Below are 23574 nucleotides of genomic sequence, written 5' to 3' on the forward strand. Positions count from 1 at the left end.
CTTTCTAAAATAGATGAATCAATATCACTTCCTATTACAAAATGGGAAGCGGATTTATCAGTTAACTTAGACCAAATCTTCTGGTCTCAGATTTGCTTAAAAACCTTTCATCTAATTAGAAATCCCAGTCTTCAATTAATTCAATACAAAATACTACATAGAGTGCACTATACAGGTCATCGGATGTTCAAGATGGGCTTTACGTCTACCAACAACTGCTCACACTGCCAAACCAATTCACCGGACAATTATATCCACGCTCTTTGGTTCTGTCCACCAGTTCAGAAGTTTTGGCGTGAGATATGTGAAGACTTATCGAAGTGTCTGAAATGTAACATTCCAACTTCTCCTTTAGTATGTTTGTTGGGCAGCTTAGATAATGTCACTTCAGAAAAGAATATAGCCCACATGGTTTTCACTGCCCTAAGCATAGCCAAGAAAACAGTCCTCATGAACTGGAAAAATAAAAATAATCTTAATTCTAACCAGTATAGAAATTATCTATTAAATTACATTAGTCTTGATACAGCCTCTGCCACCACATCAGATCAATTGCTCTGGGCTCCTTTGATCAGCTCCATCACCTAGCGGGGGTGGGGGGTCATAGTTTGGTCCCACCTTCACTGTTGTGATTGGTGTGGGGGTAGGGACAGGCTTAGGGCGTCGGGGGGTTCCCCAGGAGCATCTTCCTTGGGGGGCTCAACCCGGGGTAGCGGTCATGGCCAATTAAGGGCTCTGTTGGCTCTTAGGTGACGGTTTCCTCATGGCTGCGTGCAGCGGGGCTAGGGGAGGGTCTGTGCTGACGGACGTGGGTTACTGACCTGGTAGCCTGGCTGCCCCTGGGTGGGTCCAGGACGGGCGTGAGGTTCTGGGGGCGCTCCGTCTCTGGGCTGGGGCCCTGGCCGGGCCTCGGGGGCTCGGGTCCTGGTTGGTGTGTTGCTGGGGTTGTGGGCGGGTGGGTATATGGGGGCCCAGTCCTGGCGCAGGGCGCTGCCAGTGCATCGAGCCACCTGGGGGACTCTTCAACTGGTGGGGGAGGTTGTCACATCTTGCAGGAGCTTTCCTCTCCTCAGGAATTCTCTCTGCAGGAGGGGGAGATATAGGAGAGGTGGAGGAAGATCTCAGCCTGGGCGTCTATTGTCTTGTGTAGTCTGGAAGATGAGTGGATGATGGGGTGGGTGCAGTTTTCTCTGTAGTGGGGTCGGGTGGGCTGTCCTGGGCTCTGTGGGGCCGGGCGGCGCTGCTGCACTGGGCCCTGGTCCGGATGGGCCTGGGCCCCCTTTCCCTGGCGGGTTGCGGAGCATGGGGGTGCCTACTGGGGTCAGCGGGGGAGCTGGCCCCAGGGAGGGGTCACTTGCCCCTCCCTTTCTTCCCTCCCCATCTCCAGCTGCCTCCCTCTTCCCGCTCCACCACAATCACCCACACATGCAGGGCCTTGGGGTAGGGGTGTGTCACCAGGGTGCAGAGGAGGCATCCCCCCCCTCTGTCCCCTTCTGGCTGCCTCTGCATCAATTTTATCTCACAACTTAGACATTCACATTACTCACACTCTCATAACACATACATATAGGATCTTGGGGGTGGGCTCACAACACGGACTCCAAATTACCATCAGGGTGTACACCTCACCCCTGGCGTCGTTGCCCACCTTTCAATTTTAAATACACGTAGACATTGAGGGCTATCAGGAGGGGCTATGCGCTTACCTGCTGCTCTCTGGCAGGTAGCTCCATGCCCTCCTGGGTTTTAATTGCACCTTAGAACACATATACATCAACACTACATATGAGCGGGTAGAGGGAGGTTTGGAGTCTTCTCACACCCCCGGTCTCTGCGGCCTGCTGGAGCGGGGGGGCTAGGAGGAGGAGTTGGTCGTCCGACTGGGGTCTGGTGTGTGGGGCCTCCCTGCTGCTGCGGAGTCGGGGCAGTCTGCTTCTCCCCACTGCAGGGAAAAGGGTAACACCACCTGGGTCTGGGTGCAGTTTCCCCCTCCAGGGGCAAGGGTACCTAGACCCGGTTCTTAGAGTACGCTTGGGGAGTGTGATTGTGTGTACAGCGTCTCTTTATGTCTGTCTCCACGTTGGTTGAGTGTGGAGTAATTGCCTATGAGAGCATGAGGGTGGGAATGGATGTTTGTATTTGAGTGTGCCTGTATGTCTGTGTCTATATGTCAGGTTGGGTATCAGACGCCACCTCTCTGGGGACATCTCAGGCCCTCCAAGGTTTGGAGGCCTATCTCCCCCCACCACTTCCCCTGCCGGTGGCAGACGCCCTCAGACATCGATGCGTTGGTGGTTCTTTGTGTCCGGGGATGGGCGTCCGGGTACACACCGGCTCACTCCTTGGTGGCTGCTTATCGGGGCCTGGAACCTGGGGCTCGCTCGGGCCACTTCGGGGGTGGGGTGCCCTCGGCCTCTCGGCCTGGGGCTCGGTCACTCAGGCACAGCTGGCTGCCGGCGGAGCTCACGGGCACGTCACTGCAACCCCCCCTGGCTTCTGCTCCGCGGCTGCTGAGTGACCCCTCATCTGGGACTCTCCTCAGCTCTTTCTGGGACAGTGGCGCGGCTGCCCCTCTGTTGGTCTTCCTTGGTCTCTTGTGTTCTGGGGGCCTCTGGATGTCTGGAGTTTTGATCTCCTCCATACCTGCTTCATGCCCTGGAGGATGGGACTGTGGCCCCCCCACACCCTCTAGCAGATCATTACATTAAGGAACCTTTTAAATACAAGCGCGCTCATGCTCACAGGTGTACACACAGGTGATCACACACACAAACTACACCCTTTTTGGCTCCTACCTCAAAGCACACTGTGCGCTGTCGATCTTACGTGCTGCACAATAATGTTTAATATTAAGTATTTAGCGTTATATTCCCATATATCATTGTGATGTTGTTTATTCTATTACTCTCATTTTCTTCTGCTTGTTTTCTTTTTTCTTTCTCAACAGGTGATCCAGGTGATCGATATATGTATTTTTTGTCTGCTTATTTTGTTGGTTTTTGTTTTTTGCCCTTTATCCCCGTCCCTCTTCTTCGCTGTTTTTTTTCTTTTTCTTCCCCCTCTTTCTTTCTCCCTTTTCTTTTCCCCTGTCCCGTATCTAGCAAGTAAAAAAAAAAAATAAATAAATAAAATAAAATAAACAATAAAAGGTAAATCAAATGGACCATTACGGCAAGGCTGGGATGGTCCATTTGGTAAAGTAAATCCGTTGGGCATCTTTCTTCGCCTTTAGACAATAATTCTGATGGCAAAAGAACCAAACGGGACAGGTTTAAAAAATAAATAAATAAATAAAAAAAATAAAATAAAACTGAAGCTGTGCAGGTCTGAGATCAGCAGCTTTGTGAAACACCAAACTGAGGTCCTGTTAATGCTGATATATAGTGACATAGTGATTAATCCTTTTGTTTTTTTGTCTTTAACTTTATCAATAAAACAGCTGCAGCTTTCACTACAGCACATGTGGTACTTTAACCTTTGCACTGTTTTCATCAGTTCATTTTGCAGTTAACATGTGAACATGTTGGATGATCTGTCTGCTGTCACTGGGTGGTGCTGAGGTCTGAATCTGAGGGCAGCTCCTGTAATCACAAAGAGAACAGAACCATCACAAACTCAAATATAAATTTTATCCCTCAAAATTGAAATAAAGCTGATTCTTCTGTCCTCACACTGATTAATGAGGAGTTACTGAAGTACAAGCTTTTAAAAAAGATGTTACTGTCTTTATAGATGTGGCAAGAGACTGAAAACATGCTGTTGTTTGCACATCTTTAATACTCAGCTCTGCACAGGAGCTGCAGCAGCGTGCAGCCTGTTGCTTTTACAGTATAATACTTGTAATAAAAGTACAGTAACAGTAATTAGTGACTGAGCAGCCCGGGGCGTTTCTCTTGATTTCTTTAGTAAATTCATTCACCTGCACAGATTAGCTAAACGAACCCTGACAGCCGAGTGCTCATTTTAGCTAGCTAAGGTCTCAGGACCTAGCTAAGGACGGTAGTTACGGATTAGCTTACAAACACGTTTAACTTACCTAAAAAGTGCAGCGGGCCCTCGGGTCCTTCTGTCGGGTAGTCCAGTTTACTGAAGAACACCTCAGGCTGTCAGGTTAAAACACTCGGTCGTGTTTTCGTAGCGTAAACGCTGGTCCTCCTCTCAGAGCCTACGCTTTATCTGCTTCACCCCAATTTAACATCACCGCGGTAGGAATTAGAATCAAACTTATGGGAAAGGAGACGCCTTGGATATCAATCAGCATGATGAGAACTATTTAAAACAAAAGAAAGAACCTTTGGAAAAAAAATTATCTATGACCTATACTGCAGCCAGACACCAGGGGGCGATAGAGACGTTTTGGCTTCATTTTTGGAGAGCTGTCGCATCGTCCATCTTTTATACAGTCATTGTCTGGACCTTTCAACTGTGTTTGTGCTGTTGGAGCATTTTAATGACATCATCTGACCAATAACATGGCTGCTGTGAAGTTACCATAGTAACAGACCGAGAAGAAGGTGGAGCGAGTTTGATGAGAGAAATTGGATGGTTTTGATTGGATGTTCGTTAATTAACTGGCACTTCTGTGTGTGTGTGTGTGTGTGTGTGTGTGCTGTCGCTCTTGTTGGGCTCTGAAGGTTTTGGAGCGTCTCTGTTATCTGCCCTCGTGTCTGAGCAGAAGTCAGACTAAACACCGCGGTGACTGTTTCTATTTCCGAAGACACTCTGGAACCCACACACACACACACACACACACACACACACACACAGACACACACACACACACACACACACACACACAGTGTTTAAAGCTGTGACTGTGTTTCCATCAAAGCAGCAGGAAAGAAACCTAAAACCAAACGCTGCTCCAGCCCGATGACTCACAGCCCAATCAGACCAATCACAGAGGGCAGCAGGTGTGCAGGGTTACCTGTGGCGGGGGACGCCACCCTCTCGTAGTGGTAGGGGTTCACACACACGCTGTCGTACTTCAGGTCGAAGGCAAACTGACAGAACTTGACGTGCTTCAGCTCGTTCTTGTGGAGGTCTGGCCACCGCCACAGGCGGGCGTAGATCACATGAGGGAAGCCTTTTCTACCCGCTACCTGCACAGGTGAGACAGGCAGTCAGCGAGGAAACACGTAAGCTTAAATAAACTCTGTGACAGCAGACTGAGTCATGCTGAGCACAAACACTGTGCGTGTGTGTGTGTCAGGTGATTATGCCAAACCACAAGCATGACATCACGTCTGACCTCAGCCTCAGAACGCTGCAAAAAGTTCAGGTCAGATGTCAGTGAAATCCCAACACAGAGCCAACATAGCTCCAGCCTGCAGGGGGCGCTTCTCTGTATTCTGTTCCCAGCTGAGTGTGGGCACACCTGAATGTCCTATTTCAGACAAACATTAGCTGCAGTTCACCTAGGGGGCGCTGTGAGATCAAAGTGAGCGGAGCTAAACAGAGACTTCCAAAAACATTGGATTTTAGCGTCCATGAATCCAGCCTGGATAAAAGCACTCTTCCTCCTTCAGTTCCTCTCAGTGAAGCTAATTTTGACCATAAAACACTAGCATGCTGCTAACGCGTGCTGATTGTACTGTTAAGGTTTTAGGACAGGTGCCCGTTTCCACAGCTAAAGCCCAGCAGGAGCTGCAGGTGTGCAGGAGGAGCAGCGGGGTGAAGGCGAGGCTGTCAGGAGGCTGCTCGCTTCACGCCCCAAACCAAAATGGAGGACGCTGTAAAGCACCTCACAGTGCTGTGACGTCTCTAACAAAAAGCGTTTACTGCAGGAGAAAACCTGTGAAACATCTAAAGGCGGAACCATTTCTGCTGAGCTCGACAGCGCCCCCTATGGAGCAGGAAGTCCACAGAGAGGCGGGTCCCGAGTATTTAGAAGTTGTTCGATAAAACGTTTGATGATGAATGTTGCCGTGTGTTAACCAGGTCCCTTAATTGTGGGAAAACCCTAATGAGGATGTTTATTCTCACCGATGCGTTCACTAAACAAACTTTAAACTCAGAAAATCCCCGCAGGCTGTAAACTTCTCAAAGCCACAGGTTTCTGAATGTGCTGCTTTAAATCTGATGGACGAGGTCTGTTCTGTGTGCACAGGTGAAGGGCAGGGATAAGACTCTGCAGACAAAACAATCTCACACACACACGCTGCAAAAAATGTCCTCATGAACCTGCTCAAAGACCCAGGTCCCCACACTGACTGTAAACTGAAACAGCACTTTCTTTTAAATCACCTTTTATCCACATTTTGAACGACCGCCTGCTCGTTCAGACTCTCCTTGTGTCTTTACTCTGTTTCTTAAACTTTACGTGTTAAGTTCAAACTAACACTTGTGTTTGTTCCTGTTTTCTGGGTTTTTTCCAAAGGTGTCGCCGTGTTCACGTCTCTGAGCTATGAGAAGCAGGCATGCTGCAAAAACAACATCCAAACCCCAAAACAAGCAAACAGCAACACAGAAAGATTTTAGCAAAACTTTCCAAAGATACCAAATATTCCAGGGTTTGTTTGTTTGATCTGGAGAACTTTCACAGGATGACGCATTCAGAAGGAACGTCTCCGGTTTGTTCCTGACCACGAAAAGTGAAAACACAAACTGCTCATCAGAGAAGAAACACACATCGCACTTTTCCTTCAAATACGAACACGTTAAAGACCGAGTTGGACATCATTTAGAAACATAACTGACGAGGTGAAGGAGAATCAGTGGTTTACACGGAGGCCCAGGTAGAAAAATCACAAAACAAAAAGCACAAGAAAATTATAAAAGGACGTCTTATTCTTATTCATGCAAATCTACGACTGAAAGGGAGAAATTCAAGAAAAAAATCAGATAAAGTCAAATATCTGAGAAAAAGATTGTGATATAAAAATGTGAGATATTACACTAACACTGCTTATAATTCAAAACTGAGACAAAAAATAGATTAAAAAATTCAGACGCAAAATGTTTGATTTCAAAATCCAAAACTAAATCAATCAAATAACAAAACTATAAGATGACGAAAACGTCGACTTACTGAACTAAAACTATGAGACAAGAAATAAAAGTTTCATATTTAAGACAACAGTGAGAGAACTAAACTCTGAAAGGTCTGTGAAACGTTTACAGTCTGACACATGAAGCTGAGATTTTAACCTCTAAAAGGTAAAAACACCTGTTAGAGCAAAACTATGAAACGAGGAGAAAAGAACTCAAAGAGCCGACAGAAACCAAACAGAAATATTTGATTTAAAAGTCAAGATAAAGCTCTGCTTTTGACCACAGTCTGAACTTCTTGATTTTTTTAATGGGAGACAAAATCATCTCGTCCTCTCTGGGTCAACGTCTGCAGCAGCACGTCATTTCTTACAGTGTGGAAACTCTGCGGTATGAAATCCATCAGAGTCCCAGACGAGTCCACATTCCCGTCCTCTGCACGCTTACACACACACACACACACACACACACACACACACACATAAACACACACACACGACCCTGAACCCAAACCTGAGCCCTGAAACCGGCTCTGAACCCTCAAACAGCCTCTGAAGCGAGGGCCACAAACGGGTCCTGAGTCTAACAAGGTGCTCACAAAGATAGCTGTACACACACGCTCACACACACACACACACACACACACACACACACACACACACACACCAGACTGTCTGGCTTAAGTTAACCCGGCCCCTTTCCTGTGTTTCAGACAAAACAAGCCAGCCTGCCCTTCCTCCTCCTCCTCCTCCTGCTGCTGTTTGGATGTGAGACCTGCGACATTCTGCAGGATCCTGCAGTCACACAGACGCTGTAACGCTGTTCTAACCGCTTCAGTTTTATTGGTCATGCATTTGAAGTTTGATCTCTCGGGTCTTCCTCGCTCACATGCGGACCCTCAGACTGAAACGGTGTCAGCTCGGGCCCACAACCCTTGCACAGGCACACGCTCCAGAGCTCGCTCATCAGGCGACGCTGCGGCGAACGGAGGCTGAGGTTTAACAAAGCAGCGCTCCGTGACAGGAGCCTACTACAGGTGTGCGGCTCACCTGTGTGCCCCGCCCAGCCCTGCATCCTTAAAGCATATTCCCACCAACCTGAACTTATCACAGAAATGTTTTAACAGGAGCATACAGAGGATGACGGAGCAGGGATGGAGACAATGTCCTCAGGTGAACCACGTCTCCTTTTACGGCTCGTGGGGTGGGGACGTTTTGGTTTAAAGGGTCTGTGAATGTTTCAGAAGTTCCTGGGAAGGTGTCTCATGTTTTATTGGGACTGTGGGTGGAGGGGGGTGCGCTGTGGGCTGGATCAGCTGGTCCTGATCAGAGGTGTGCTCTGTCCTCTGGTCTCATAATTACTGAGAGACTGGGACACACCCAGCCTGCTGCTCACAGCTCCATCATCATCATCATTATTATTATGATTATTATATCAGCGGTGAGGAGCTCCTGCAGCCCCGACAGAGGACACAGGAAGGACATGATCAGGTGCAGACCAGGTGAGGGGCAGAGCCTGAAGACTTTTAAGACTTTTGCTTTGAAGTCCTGTTATCTTTCTAACTCTTTCAGAATAAAACAAAGTGACTACTTCCTCTCTGAGCCTCGATCTTTCCTGTGGGCCCTCTGTCGGGTTTTCACTGCCGTACCTGCAGCCGTCCGTCCAGCGTCCTCTGGATGGTGACACACTTGCTGGGGTGCACGCCGTTGGTGGTGACGGCGGTGATGAGCGAGTCCAGTTCGTCCTTCTTCTCCTTCAGCTTTTTCACCAGACTCTCGATGGCGCGCTTGGCAAAGCCCTCGTTCTCGCCGCCCTGCCGGTGGCACATCAGACTGTGGACGATGCTGAGGCAGGCGTCTGCGCTGCTGGGGGTGGGGCCGAGCACCGACATGGTCACCTGATAAAGTAAAACAGAATCTGCTTAGACGGCTCAACAATCAGATCGATAAAAAGACTTCCCGGACAGATCTATGTGGGTGGGGCTTGTGTGCCCTCGGTGACATCACACAGACCCGTGATAAACGCTGAGGTCGTTGTCATGTTTCACGTGAACCCACCAGCGAGAGGAACAGGAAATACATGACAGGAAGGGAAAGGAGGAAGCCCACTCAGTCACCAAACTCAAACTCTGAGGTTTCTGTCCAATCACAGAACAGCAGATGCTGTGCATCTTTTATATACAGTCTGTGTTTCAGACACAGACAGGTGGGGCGCCCAGGTGTGCCCGTGGGCCAGGAACAGATCCTATAGCTGATCCATAGGTGAACTCATACAGTCCCTGAGCACAGATACAGAGCAGGGGCTGATATTGATCGTATTGGTCAGTGATCAGAAATACTCCTGATCCCCCCCACGTCACTTCCCTCTGAGACAGACAGAGAGGTGAGAAGGAGACAGGATCACCACACATGCACATCCTCGTCTCACTACTGATTCCTTTCATTTTTTCATTAAACTGTAAGCAACGTGACGTCGTGACCGTGGCTCTATGACGTCATCAGATGCTGACGATGCGTGACGCTCACTGGCTGACCTGACTGCTGCATCAACAGTTGTTCACAGAAGAATTACAAAAGCTCTCAGCGGGCTCCTGTGGCGCACTCACCGGGCTCGGCGCTCTCCGCTCGGCTGTGATCCGCTGCCGGGTCCGTGAGGCCGGAGGTTCGTCCGTCGGCGCGTCCGCGTGCGACTCCGTCTGCATCCAGACTGTCTGCACGCTCACCGGGGGGAGGAGGAGGTGGGGGCTATGTCATGCTCCCCCGACGGCCAGACATAACAGGAAGTCTGGCGACCTCTGGAGCCTTCCAAAATAAGAGCACAGAGACAAAACTTTGAGCGTTGTTACGATGTGGAGCGTTTACCTGCAGTTTACCTGTTTGTGATTCCTGCCTGCACACCTGCCATCTGTTATCAATGTCACTGTAATGTTGCCTGTGTGCGTTGTCTGAGTTCACTGCACAGTCAATTTAAGTTTTATACAATGATAATTACAGTTTGCCTTAAAGTTCATTTATTTTCCTGCGTGGTTTGATTTTTGTTCTTTTTAATATTTATGTTATTGAAGAGTGGCTATTCGGTTATTCACCTGCAATCGTGCTTTCTCTGTCTAGTTTCAGTTATTTGTCCCGTTCTAAAGTTTTCCTTTCTTTTAGTTCACCTAGTTTTACTTCATTGTGAACCTAAATTCACTCTCACGTCACAAAGAAAAGCATCAAATCCCGTTAGGGCAAGCTTACTCATTAAGGCTTAAAAATGATTAACGGAAATATATTAACACTTATTAGAGATGCTTCCTGGGTTAAAGAAACGTTTTAAAACTCAACTCAACTAAAATATTTCCAAAGAGCAGCTTCAAAAACTCTCCTTTCACTCATTTTCCCGCATTTCCGCACCAGTTACTGCAGCTTTTATTTTGTGATGCTGCCGGAAACGTGTGAGAAAGTTTGTGCGCGTGACTTCAGCCGTGAGCGAGCCAATCACAGCCATCCTGTGTGTGTGTGTGTGTGTGTGTGTGTGTGTGTGTGTGTGTGTGTGTGTGTGTGTTTGGCGCCATCTGGTGGCGAAAGTCGAGGAAACACATTTCTCGTGTTTGACACAGAAACATTGAAGCTGCAAAATAAAAGCAGCTGACCTTTATGATGAAAGAAAAAGGGACAGAGTGACATTTGTCTGCACTCAGGCTCTGTAAACACACAACTGTTTTTATTGGTCAACTCATTTCATGCCCTTGGTTTAGTTTTCAGTCATTTTTTTCAGTCCTCCATAATAAACACCTACAATAAATAAAGACACAAATAAGAGTGTGTTCCTCTCGTTAATCTGAAACTCTGCAGCTGCTGCTCTGCACACACTCTTTCACAATAAAACGTCCTCTTCCTCTTTCAGGCCAACTCTTGGCTTTCTGACCGTCTGCCATGGAAACCATTGCGGTTTCAGTCCCAGACTTTGACTGGTCCTGCACCGAGGACGGCAGCTCTGTCGAGCTCCCACAGGGAGAACGCCCTCACCGAGCAGGCCGAGGCCTCCAGTCTGTGGATGTCTTTGGGGACCAGCATTATTTATATAGTATTTTATTTATATTTATATTTATATAGAATACAACAAATATTCTGATTGTAAATTTGTTGTTTGGTTTGAGTTAGGACTGGAGATAAATGTTAATGTTAGTTTGTTCCTTGATTTTTGGTGCCCACTTGTAATATAAGTTGGATTGTAGATAGGGGGCAGGGTTTAATAAGAATATATTCTTCTTCCTGCTCCTTTTCACACATGGTTGCAGTGCTTTACTGATAGAAAGTGTAGTTGGTTTGTCTGAAAGAACTAACTGTGGAAACTGTTGTACCAAGTGTGAAATAAATAAATAAATGAAATGAAAGTATAGTAAAAAAGAAAAAGAAAAAAAAGAATTTGAAGGCAGTTTTGAAAAACCCACCCCACCCACCAAGCCTGATGTTTTACTTATGACCACGTTTATCACTAGTCTTTAATTTAATTTGGATGTTTGTTTGTTTGTTACATTTTGAACGATTGAAACAGCCAAATGTTGTTGTTTTTATCCCATTTTAGTCATTTTAACCTTTGATTTGTAGATTTTCCTTTAACTGTGTTTTCTCCTTTAAACCACGACTCGATGTTTTGGTTCACACGTAGAAATATCTGGATGACTCACTCACCTTCAAACCACATGTAGAGAATCTCGTGAAATCACTGAAGTTAATAGTGAGATTTCATTTTCCAAATGAGTCGTGTTTTTCTTTAATACAAAGAAGCAGTTTTTGCTGCGACATTTTTATCTGTGCTGGAGACATTCTATATATGAATGCTTCGTGTTGATTGTGCTTCTCTGAGGTTCATCACTGTGAGTTCTGCTCTCAGGTACGACGGCCTGCTTTGGCCAGTCGGAGGAACTCTCATTCATACAGTTTTACATATAAGGCAATAATCAGATTGCTGCCTTCATGTATATGTTCCCTGCTTGCAGTGAAACATGCTGGTCGTATCCTCTTCGTCCACCCGAACTGAACTTGGCAAAGAGCTTTTGTCCATTTAGCCCCCTCGGCTTGGAACGAACTGCAGAACGACTGGAAAACGACTTTCATTTCATTAAGTGGTTTGAAATCTAAACTAAGAATCCTTGAGGCCAAGTCCACAACATGCAACTGTTTCAATTAGATTGTTTGTCATTTTAACTGAATTTTATTGAATTATATCCTTTTTTTTTTTTTTTTTTTAATTTTTCATTTATTTTTGCAGGTGTGTTTTTGCTGCCTGTGTTTAACTGAGTAATTTTTGTAAACGTGAGACACTTGCTGCTGCCTGTCTTGGCCAGGTCTCCCTTGAAAAATAGGTTTTTAATCTCAATGGGATCTTCCTGGTTAAATAAAATAATAATAATTATTGGCAGAAATAGCCTTCCGTACTGCTGGAGCCTTAAAGTTCTGCCTGCGGATCAAACATGTTTCTAAAGGATAAATCAGCAGCAGGAGAACACACACATTCACCTGTGTGGGCTTCTGTGTTTGTGAGTCTGACACAGGTGTGTGTGCTGCTGACTTATAGATGTGATGTGAACTTGACCCCACAGCGGGCCGTTAGCTGCGGTTAACCCGGACAGAGCGTGACTTTAACGGCGGTTTGGCCTCTACGTTTAGCGGCTGAGCTGTGAGAGAAACACCAGGTGCTGCTGCTCACCTCACCTGAGCTCACCTAAAACCTAAGTGTGGGGAGGAATTAGCTGATCTGTAAAAACTAAAGTTTGTAAAACTAATGCTAACAGCAGCTAGCGGGTTAGCATTGCGCTTAATTAGCACGAGTTAGCGTTAGCAAGCGGAAGTGACCTTACAGTTAGTAACAGGTGTGTCTGTTTTAGGCCGTGAGCTTCTCCCGGTAGTACGTTCAGATACAGGTAAGCGTGAGTGACGTATTATAACTGAACAGGTGAACTGTGGAAGCTAACGTTAGCTGTGAGTGCTGGGTTGTTGTTGTTTTTTTGCGCGGACACAAAATGGCGGGCCAGCGCCGCTTTAGCACAGAGCGAAATTAAAATTTTCCGTGTTACATGCAGAAACTGAGAGCGCTCACAGACTGTGTTGAACAGCACGAGGCCGCTGAGGCCTCCTCTTAAATTCGGTTGACCTTTGAACCACGAAGCGAGATTAATTTAATTTTTATCTGCGTTTCCGGCTCAAAGACGGGAGTTATCTGTGTGAGTTAAACAGCTGTGTAAATGAACAGGGTCGTGTGTGGGCTCTTTGAAGAATGCCGATATGAAGGCAGACATCAGGAAGTGGCAGTTTTACCGGAGCTGCTGCTTTTTCCGGTTTCCGTGCTGAATGAAGCTTTTATCCTTTTGAATCAGGCGGCAGGTGAACAGGGTCCGGCATCCAGAGGCGGATGGAGTCATCAGAGCCAGGCTCGTTTCGCCCCAGAGGAACATCCACGGTGTCCCTGCACGAGCGGTGAGTTACCATGACCTCCTGCGTCCTGCAGAGTTAAAGGTCAGGGACACTGTGCTGAGGTTCCCTCCTCTCTCTGCCGGCAGCTTCTCCAGAGTCCTGCTGGAACAGCAGACCTGCTCCAGGTTGCATCAGAGGGCATCTGCTCCCATGCCCGTGGTCCTGCTGATGAAGTCGGCTCCGTTATCGCTGCTTCTTCCACAGGTGAGTCCCAGAGGGGTCACAGGTCACCTGTGAAGAAGGGCGGTCCAGGTGTTCATTGGAGGACCGCCGGCCTGCTCGTCTGACACGCTGCAGCCTCCACGTGGAGTTGAAAACAGTGAAACCAGCCCAGGCACGATGGGGTCGTGAGGTGTTTGTGGGACCAAACCAGTGTGAGGTTTTGTTCGACATCCTCGTGAAATCAAACGACAGCGAGTCTGAAACTCTGTTGCAATCTTCTTCCCTCTCTGGTATAAACATGCACGCTCAGCGCAGGTAGAACAGTGTCTGGTTGGGGGGCGGGGTTAATGATGTATTTTGTGCAGAATTCCATGGCAACCTGTACTGGATAGTTACGATAAAGTCATTTTAGCCATCGTACGTGGAAAACTCGCGGTGCATCGAGTGCATTCGTTATATCGCCCACATGGGTCACCGCTGAGTGATCATAAGGGTTCCCAGCACGTGCACACTCGTCCGTTTGGTGGATGGCGAGCTACTGCACCGTAAAAGCGAGCTGCTGTGTCTCTGTGTTGCAGGCTGCCGGGAGCTCTGAGAGGGCGGAGCATCGTCACCTGAGGAGGAAGAGGAGCGTCTGGACTCGACTCGGCTGGCAGCGGGTAACTCGCCACCCGTCGGCCTCTGCGCATCAAGGCTTCTGGAGCTTCATGAACAAATACAGGTGGAGAGCGCGGGTCACCTCCACCTGCAGGCGTGAGTATCTGAAACACAGGGCGCAGTGGGCGGGGCAGCAATGTGTGGCCTTCTTCGCTAGACTGAAGCTGCAGTAGAATTCTCACCTGTGCTCCACCTGTGTGTGCGTTTCCTCTGCAGGAGCAGGAGGTCTGCGCGGTCGACTCGGGAGGCGGAGCCAGCTGAGACCGTTGACCTCAGGTGAGTTTCTCTGCACAGCTTCACGCCGAGCTTTCAAAGCACGGACAGCTACATGCATGTTTGCTCGAGTGTTCTGTTGACCTTCATGGTGTCGGCCTGGTAGCTTTGTTTATGTCGTAACAGTAAAATTATTCCTACGGTTTCAGTAAGCCGCGCTGACAGCTGGGGGCGCTGTGGAGAAACCGGTTGGTGCGATTTGGCCTGTTAGGCGGGGTTAGGAGAGCTGCGCTCTGATTTGTGCATCTGGTGGCGCAGCTACTGTCTGCCAGTTAAATTCAAAGACGTTTAAATACGGCTGGAGGGCTGAGGACCGCGGTACTGTTACGCCCGCCGGGGGGGCGTGTCCCAGTAGCTCTACCAAGCTGACCCCTACTGAGTCAAATCTTTGAAATCTCCCCTCCTCAGAGGTCAAAGGTTAAAAGCTTAGAGGTCAAAGGCCCTTTGCCAGAGTCTAAAGGTTGCTCTGGCTCACTGGCTGTGTCACAAATCAGGGTCTGCAGCCTTAACGGTCCACAAGGCCGCGTGCTCAAAGACCGCTAAGAAGTGCGAGGCCTGTGAAATGGGCCTGGCCTGGTTGCCTAGCAACCATGACACCAACCGCTGGAAACGTTTCATACAGCTTTATTTGAAAGAAATGAAGGAGAAAATCTTTTGTTCGTTTGTTTGTTTTTATATGAGCTTTGTGTGATTTAATAAGTATCTGAGGCTGAGACCACAGGACTGTAAAACATGATAGTTGGGCTTCACTTCTGTACTGAACAGTCATTTAAGATTAGCTAGTAAATAACAATTAGTTAATGTTGTTCATGAGACTAAAGTCATCTCACTGTGGTAATGTAAATATAATATGGACAATATTATAGTTATTGTCAGATTATTATGGTATATATTGAACTCTGTCATTCACTGAGCTTCAGTAAAGATTCAGGTTGCAGTTATTTATATTTCTTATCGCCTTAAATCTTCACTCAAAGACAAATATCTTTGACAGTGTGTATATATAGATGTATTATATATAAGAGACAAATATTGTTCGTTTAATATGTTGGCATTATTACATTTGGCTCAATGCTTACATATATGTATAAAAACAAAATGTACGATCTGTGATAACTGTTGCTGACAGAATGAAGAGTAGACTGATATGTTAAATATTCCTTTATTGGGTGAGAAAATCAGACCATGTCATAACTGCTTTAAGTCATACAGAATAGATATCAGAGCCTTAAACAGGCTGACTTCTGCTAAATGGGTCAAACTGGGCAGAAAGTAAACAAACACATAACATCCTTATAGAATATGATGTAACACTATAGATCAACTTAGCTCAGAATATATAAAGCATATAAACAATTACAGCAATATGATGCAACAAACACAGCAGTACTACTAATCCAAAATACTCAAAGCTTCATAGAACTGAAACAAACATTTATTTTTAGCTCCATTCTGCTGCTGATACATACTTTAGGTTTCTGAATATTAAACTTGTTGCTGCCTTTCATAGTGTGTAACTTGAAGGCCCTGAGTACTTTCTCCCACACTGAAAACACTGGAATGATAACATTATTTGAACATTACCTAATAAGACTGATTCAGGACAGACATTAGTTATGTTAAACTTTCCTAGCAGTCCTTCACAAACAGGGAACAGTCTGTCTATTCTCTCCATCTGTCAGCTGCTGCTGGCTCTTCCTCCTCCTCTTCCTCACACACTGCTGAGTTTGTCCTGGTGGATCATCAGGGGTGCAAAGCCTCACAGATGATGTGCAGCAGTGGGTCCCTCAGTCTGTCCTCACTCTGGACACTTGCAGTCGTCACACATGGAAATCAAATGTGTGATAAGCTGCAGGATTCAAACACAAGTGTAACTTATAAATACATGTTCATACTTTTATTCCACAATCAGAGAGAAAGAAACAGAGAGAGAGTGCAGGACAGACAGACAGGTGACAGTCTCAGGTGTATACACTGCTACAAAACAGCACAAGAGAAGGAGGATTTAGTGTTTGTGTTATTACGAGTGCTAAACAAGAAGAGTTCCCAGATGGTACAGTGGACACATGTGTGACTCCTGTGATTAAAGCATCTTTCTTTCAGCTTAACGAGTGAACCGTCAGCTCGTTCAAACACACGTTAAAGTCCGTTTGGCTCGACACCACCGAACAGAGGCAGCAATATATCATAGCTAACATTAACAGTGCAGTGAATCCTGCTTGTGCCGTCATATTCAGGACTGCAAACCGAGCAGCATCACTGACTTTCAGCTTGTTGTGTTTGTGGATATATGACTGACTTTAATTATCCATAAAATCATCACATTCTCTGTAAGATTAAGGTCGACTATTGAACGGCGTATATTTGAAAGTAAAGGCTTTAAAACCAGGTTAGTACAAACATCACTAATGTCACATAACTTTGCCGACATGTGGCCAACAGTAATGTTTTAATGTTCTTCATTATTAAACATTTGCACATAAATAAGTGACATCATATTCAGTACTTACTTTTGAAAGTTTACTTTTCGGCCGCTCTGCTTCCACCGTTTTTTTCGGCAAAATTATCCACACCACCGCCGCGCTATGAAGTCTGGGACATGTTGGGCCATGGAGGCTACACCGACCCATCCTTAAAATTCAGGGAAATGAAGGACGCATTTGAGGGCCACATGTCGAGCAGCCTTTGAATTGGGACAGCCTTCGTCGCGTCGCTGTGACGTAATCGGCCTTAAAATGCAGCCTTTAAGGCTGCAGACCCTGAATCGGGATGCAGCCTCTGTGGCTGGAGCTCGGGGTTACCTGTACCTGTGAGCGTTACAGAGGGGGAGGGACTTCCACAGAACATTGCAGGGTTATTTTTACAGGCTCATGACTTTGTCCTGGCTTGGCCTGGACACCCAACAGGAAATGAACATGCGGGCCTTTAAGCCGCCCAGGAGGGAGGGGCCGAATGAGGGAGGGGCCTAAAGGGTCAGATAATAAAGAGATGAAGAAACTTCACGGTGTCTCTCAGGACACAAACGCACAAGAACCGACAGCAGGAAAACGTAAAAAAACGCTGAAAGTTTAGACGAGAATATGATTGGTGAATCCTGTCTCCATGGAAACAAACCAAAGAGGGAGTGGCATTACATCGCTGACCTTTGACCTGCCGACTCCTGTTTGTGTAAATCTATCAATTTTGTTTCTGGCAGGACAAAGACGGCGCGGGGTAAAGCTGCGGATAGGCGGGGCCACCGCTTCAAAGGGGCGTGGTGGCAGCAGAAAAGCGGTGCCAACGAGGAAGCAGCTGGACGCTGAGCTGGACGACTACATGTCCATGTCCCGGAGCCGACTGGACAAACAGCTAGACGACTACATGTCCACGTCCCGGAGCCGATTGGACGCCGAGCTGGACGAGTACATGTCGATGGCGGGACAGCCGCAGCCGCTGTGGGACTGAAACTGTGAGGGGCGGGACCAAAGGTTTGTTCTTACTTTGGAACTGCCTCTCCAAGTGTACACGAGTTTTATTTGGTGACTGAAGGCCGCAGCTCTCAGGCTGCTGATTGGCTCCTCCTCTCAGGTGCATTAAGCATTTCTTTGTTTGTTTTCAAACCAGAGCGTTCAGTTTTCTGTTGGTTTTCTATGTGTCCCTGAAGTGGTCGTGTGTCCTTCACTGACCCTCTGTGTGTTGGAATTTTTTAATGGGTCGTTTGTAATTCTGAAGGTTTTGTTCCCAACATTTAAAAGAATAAAAGACGTTCGCCGCTGACTCGCTCTTGTCTGTACGCCATTGCCGAGTCCTCAGGAGCAGTTCATTGATGTGTCTGTCCTCTCGGCCAATCATTGCCCCTGCTGGCAGGTTTGAAGTGCTTCGCATTTAAACGGCCTGAAGGAGGCGAAGTCGCTACAGATGCGTCACCGACTTCCAGGCTACGTCCACACTAATGCGTTTTCGTTTGAAAACATAGTTTTCTCTCCGTTTTGGCGTCCCGTCAAATTCTTTAACTCTCACTCGCTTTTGCAACTTTGTACTTTTGTGTTACTCGCAGCAACAACTCCACCTCAATGTTAGTCCATTTAAAAAAAACTCCTCGACATTTTGCTGCGCCGTTTCAAAGAGCCGGAAAGTAAATAAGCGGCAGACAGAAATGAGGCAGGTCGAATCTTCTTGCGTTTCGCGCATGCGCAGGACTGGAACGTAGGCGTTTTCAGCCGTTTCAGTGTGGACGCACAACTCTGTGAAAACGACTGAAAACGATAGTGTGGACGCCGTTTTCAAATCTATCCGGCCTAGTGTGGACGTAGCCTCAGGAGACTGAACCCTCGTGACCGTTTTACCCTCCCTGTCATGTGACTCCTGTCATGTGACTCCTCTGGTGCTGGACATTCGTGTTAAACAGGGTTTCTGATGATAAGCTCAGGCTTCTCCTGCATCTGCATGATGTCAGACAGGACGTTTCCAAATGCGGTCTTCACCTTCCTGCTGGTTAGTGGGAGGAGCTAAACTGTCTTGTTTGACACAGAGGATGACCCCTGACTGTCAGAGAGAGGACGTGTGGAAACGAGGTGGACGCGATCATGTTTGTGTGAAGTTTTCTTGTCATGTACAGATACACAGCGTAGCTGAAACTGTTCAGCTTTACATGAGCAGATAGAAAGTGTGCAGTTATATTTAAGAAGAAAATAAAAATAATAAAAGAAAAACAAACGAAATACTAAAGTATTTAATATTTAGGGAATTTAAGACAATTGTTGGTATTTAGTGTGTCACTTCAACAACTGAAACTTAAATGCTCAAGTTTTTTGCACAGTCGAGTCCTGTAGTTGTAGTGAGCGTGTGCAGGTGTGCGCAGAACGTCAGCAGGTCAAAGGCCTGATGGCTTCAAAACAAAAACAGGTTTTCATACAGGAAAATGTATTTATACAGCACTTTTTATAGATGGAAATCACAAAGTGCTTCACAATAGAACCTGAAATATAAATAAAAACTAATATTAATGAAAGCTTGTTTGTATAGAAATGTCAGTGGGGTCTACACGGAGGATTCCAGTGCCTGAAAAGCCCGAAGCTCAAGGTGTCAGCAGGGGGAGCTTCACCACGCACAGCTCTAAACGTTCACACTAACATTTTAAAATGAAACCATAAATTTACAGGCAAGAAGCCAAAACTGGAGTAACATGACCTCCTGTTAGTGCCGCTGATTGGTTGAACAAGAAGAAGAACAAGACAACAAGAAGAAATGAAAGCATGAAGAATCACCTGAGGCTCAGCCTTCGAGTCCAGCAGAGGTTACAGATGTTTCTTACATGATAGAAGCAGCTTGAACGAGCCGAGATTCTCAGACTGAACTGTCAGATGTGACGCACACATTTCTGACACTCGATTGAACAGAAGAGCCCTAAAAACTGAGATCATGTGATCACCTGTCTTATCTGTATTTAGCTGGAGGAAGCTGTGGTTCAACCAGTGTTTTATTTCTGACAATTATTTAAACAAGACAATTTATAAAACTCAGAAGCTTTGAAAGAACAGAACAACTGAATGTCATCAGCACAGAGTTGATAGGAGATGCTGTTGTCTGATCATTTGGCCTTGAGGCAGTGTGTAAAGCAGCAAGAGAACTGGACGTCACACAGATCGTTGAGGTGGCAGAGCTGATGACAACACTTGATTCATGCAGACGGTAAAAGATGTCTCCGATAACTACGATATTTAAAACAACACCAGTAATCCTGAACAAGCCTTTGATCCAGTATAACCAGTACGGTGTACTCTCCAGAGTCTGCTGCCATCAACATGTCACCACACACTTTAAGTAAAGCTGTTTCAGTGCAGTTTGTGGGAACCAGACTGGAAAATGTCCAGAACATGTTTTTCTCCAAAACGTTGGTTCAACTACAGAAGCTGGGAGCTGAGCCAGTATAAAGAGACCTGTTAGTTATTTCCAGTTGAGACCAGTAGACTCAAACACACTGATGAAAAGTAATGAAGTGCATCAAAGTCAGTTTCATATGTCCAAGCAGAGCACTGGTGTCCTGTAAGGAGCGATGTGTAGGGCAAGTAATGTAAATGATACTACAGTAGTACTTGCAGTGTGTGCAGTACTACAGTAGTACTTGCAGTGTGTGCAGTACTACTGTAGTACTTGCAGTGTGTGCAGTACTACAGTAGTACTTGCAGTGTGTGCAGTACTACTGTAGTACTTGCAGTGTGTGCAGTACTACAGTAGTACTTGCAGTGTGTGCAGTACTACAGTAGTACTTGCAGTGTGTGCAGTACTACAGTAGTACTTGCAGTGTGTGCAGTACTACAGTAGTACTTGCAGTGTGTGCAGTACTACAGTAGTACTTGCAGTGTGTGCAGTACTACTGTAGTACTTGCAGTGTGTGCAGTACTACTGTGGGCAGGCAGTGCTGTCGTCTCTCCAGGGTCCATAACTTCCTGCTTCAAAGCAGGACCGTCAGCTGACGTGCACGCACAGTTTAGAGCAGCGGTCCCCGACCCCCGGGCCTCGGACCGGTACCGGTCCGTGAGTCGTTTGGTACCGGGCCGCGAGAGTTGAGGCTCAGATGTGAAATGTATGGTTTTCAGGATTTTTATCGGTTTTCAGGGTTATTTTGTTATCGTTTTTATCGTTAACTCGGTTTTCCTGGGTCTTTTCACGTGTGTTATGAATAAATCTTCTTTTTTTCGGTACCGGTACTAGTTTTATTTTGTTGTATTTATCCGCGACATCTTAAAGGCCGGTCCATGAAAATATTGTCGGGCACAAACCGGTCTGTGGCGCAAAAAAGGTTGGGGACCGCTGGTTTAGAGGATGTGTGTGCGCCCTCTGGTGGTACAGACTGTCCCTCTATCCTTTTCAGGGTCGCGGGGGGCGGGAGCCTATCCCAGCTGTCTTAGGGCGAGAGGCCGGGTACACCGTGGACAGGTCACCAGTCTGTTGCAGGGCTAACACAGACACAGACAACCAATCACATTCACTCCCGCATTCACACCTATGGGCAATTGTAGTGTTTCCAGTTAACCTAACTTCACTAACTGCATGTCTTTGGACTGTGGAGGAAGCCAGAGTACCCGAGGAGGACACGGGGAGTCCCTGGTCCCCTGGACCTTGGGGGTCCTCTGCAGGCCTGGCGTACTGCACAGCGCAGCGCAGCGAGGGTGACGTTAAACTGAAACCACACACCTGAGCAGGTAAACGCTGCGGCGATGTGGGACTCCGGTCAGCAGGAAGCAGAGCTGCCGCTGTCACCTGATGCTCAGGTACCGGCCTCGCTCTGACCACGAAGGACCGCCGAACTGAAACCGTGAGTGCTGCTCTGACCTCTGACCCTGCAGTGACAGATGTTCTACATCTGTTGTGAGGCGTTCACGGCTCTCTGTAAACAAGAGCACTGACCAGCTCTCCATCCTCCTCCCGCCCTCACCTCGTCCTGCAAGACAGCGGAGGAGGAGCTTCAGACGGACGCTGATCTGAGGGAGATGCAGGGACTGGAGCTGAGTGCAGATCAGGTGTGACGCTCAGTTCACCTACTTAAGTAACCGAGCATCGAGGAGGAAGCACGGCGGCTTTAATCGGATTGGACAGATTTCCTCAGACCCTCGCGTTCATTCTTCACGCCACGCCCACACAGCCAGGACTTTACATGTGACATCATCTTAAACGCCACACCAGGGGGAGGGTCTATGGACATTCTTTGCTGCGTCTTCACCTCAGCGCAACTGGAGACCACAGACTGTATATAAAAGATGGAGGTGGCCACCTTGACTTGCCAGTTTGTGGACATCGGAGGAAGTGAAGGTGTGTGTCTGTGGGCGGGCTCTGATCTTACCTGCTAGATCCTGACACTCTGAACCTTCACGTGATTCTCACTGAATTTTTCAGGTGAGGCCACCTGTTGGTGTTTCAGGTGTGACTCTCTGTCACTAAACGGTTAATCTTCCTCCTGAAACACACTTAATCTTTTCCTCATTTAGAGGAATTACAGAAGCATCACTGATGACTCACCTGAAGAGGCGGTACCTCTTCAGTTATTACAGTATTTGTGTAGCATGTCTGAGCTGACGGGCAGGAGAATATCACCTGTTTCCAGAACTCACCTGTCGCTGGATGGAGACAGTTTTGTTTTGCTGTTGTTTTTTTGCACAGAGGCATCGTCACAGCTCGTACCTTCAAAACGAAGCAACCATAATCAGGGTAAACGTCACCTCCTCGCTGAAGAGGGCGCCGTTTATCAACGATAAAGCTCAGAGAGCCGTGTGCATGATGGCGTCTGTTCAGCTGCAGTCGCTCCACAGCGGACGTGAAATATAAATGTTTATATTTAACAAATGGTATCAATAAAATGGAATTATTTATCAGAATTATCTGAACATCAGCAGAAAATGATCAGTCTGGATTTTAAACACGGTTCATCATCATCATCATCATCATCATCATCATCATCATCATCATCGCCACCATGACTGATTTCTTGTTTCTTTGTTTCCGGCCTCGAGCTAAAAACAAATGTGACATTTAAATGGATTAAAATAGAACCGTGGGCTCCGTGTGAGGAGGGGATCACGTGTCCTGGGCTGACCCCCATCACAGCGGCGAACCCGCTCAACTCTGACACCTGACCCAGTCTCCGGGTGCCAGCTGGCCTCAGACCGCCCCCCCCGCCACTGCCGCCTCACACGGGATCTGACAGCACCGAAACTTGAGCAGCGACGACGTGCTCTGCGTGTCATCCGCTTACGGCCACTTTTATTCTTCACGGATTCAAAAAACGCCTCCATCATCTGCCGCCGGTCACTGACCCCGCTCCCGTCGCCTTCGCAGGAAGCTGGCGCTGCACTAAGCGTGCCGGCCTGTCGGCTCTGAAACCATCCAAGACTCTTTCATAGCTCCAAGAGCGTCTGAACCGAGCGCTGCACACGATGGGCGCAGCGGCGAGGTCACAAGACACTCCCGGCGGGACAGCAGGCTTCCTGTCAGGAGACACGTAGAGTCTGTTCTGCCCTGAAGGAAACATCTGGAAGCGAAGATGAAGTGACGGATGAAG

The 23574-nt window shown here is 47.2% G+C and overlaps 2 protein-coding genes across 4 annotated transcripts in view; one reads left to right on the forward strand and one right to left on the reverse strand.

Moving 5' to 3' along the window:
• The window catches only part of LOC134637217 (mothers against decapentaplegic homolog 4-like), a 38973-nt gene that overhangs the window by 11582 nt on the left and 3817 nt on the right, over window positions 1–23574 (reverse strand). Inside the window, exons 2-4 of one of the 3 annotated variants that reach the window (XM_063487583.1) lie at window positions 9596–9791; window positions 8639–8887; window positions 4928–5102 (exon numbers count right to left, since the gene is read on the reverse strand). In XM_063487583.1, the coding sequence (XP_063343653.1) occupies window positions 4928–5102; window positions 8639–8887; window positions 9596–9691 (520 nt within the window). In that variant the 5' untranslated portion in view covers window positions 9692–9791. Of the gene's footprint in view, window positions 1–4927; window positions 5103–8638; window positions 8888–9595; window positions 9965–23574 lie in introns of those variants that run through there. The other 2 variants (XM_063487585.1, XM_063487584.1) reach the window with 2 other exon arrangements.
• Window positions 14277–19152, forward strand: LOC134637219 (chromatin target of PRMT1 protein-like). Its single transcript, XM_063487587.1, has 3 exons — window positions 14277–14360; window positions 14481–14540; window positions 17734–19152. Exons 1-3 carry the CDS (start codon window positions 14315–14317, stop codon window positions 17979–17981), a joined length of 354 nt encoding a protein of 117 aa, XP_063343657.1. The 5' UTR covers window positions 14277–14314; the 3' UTR covers window positions 17982–19152.

This window comes from Pelmatolapia mariae, linkage group LG10_11 (genome assembly GCF_036321145.2).
Source record: "Pelmatolapia mariae isolate MD_Pm_ZW linkage group LG10_11, Pm_UMD_F_2, whole genome shotgun sequence".
Lineage (NCBI taxonomy): Eukaryota > Metazoa > Chordata > Actinopteri > Cichliformes > Cichlidae > Pelmatolapia > Pelmatolapia mariae.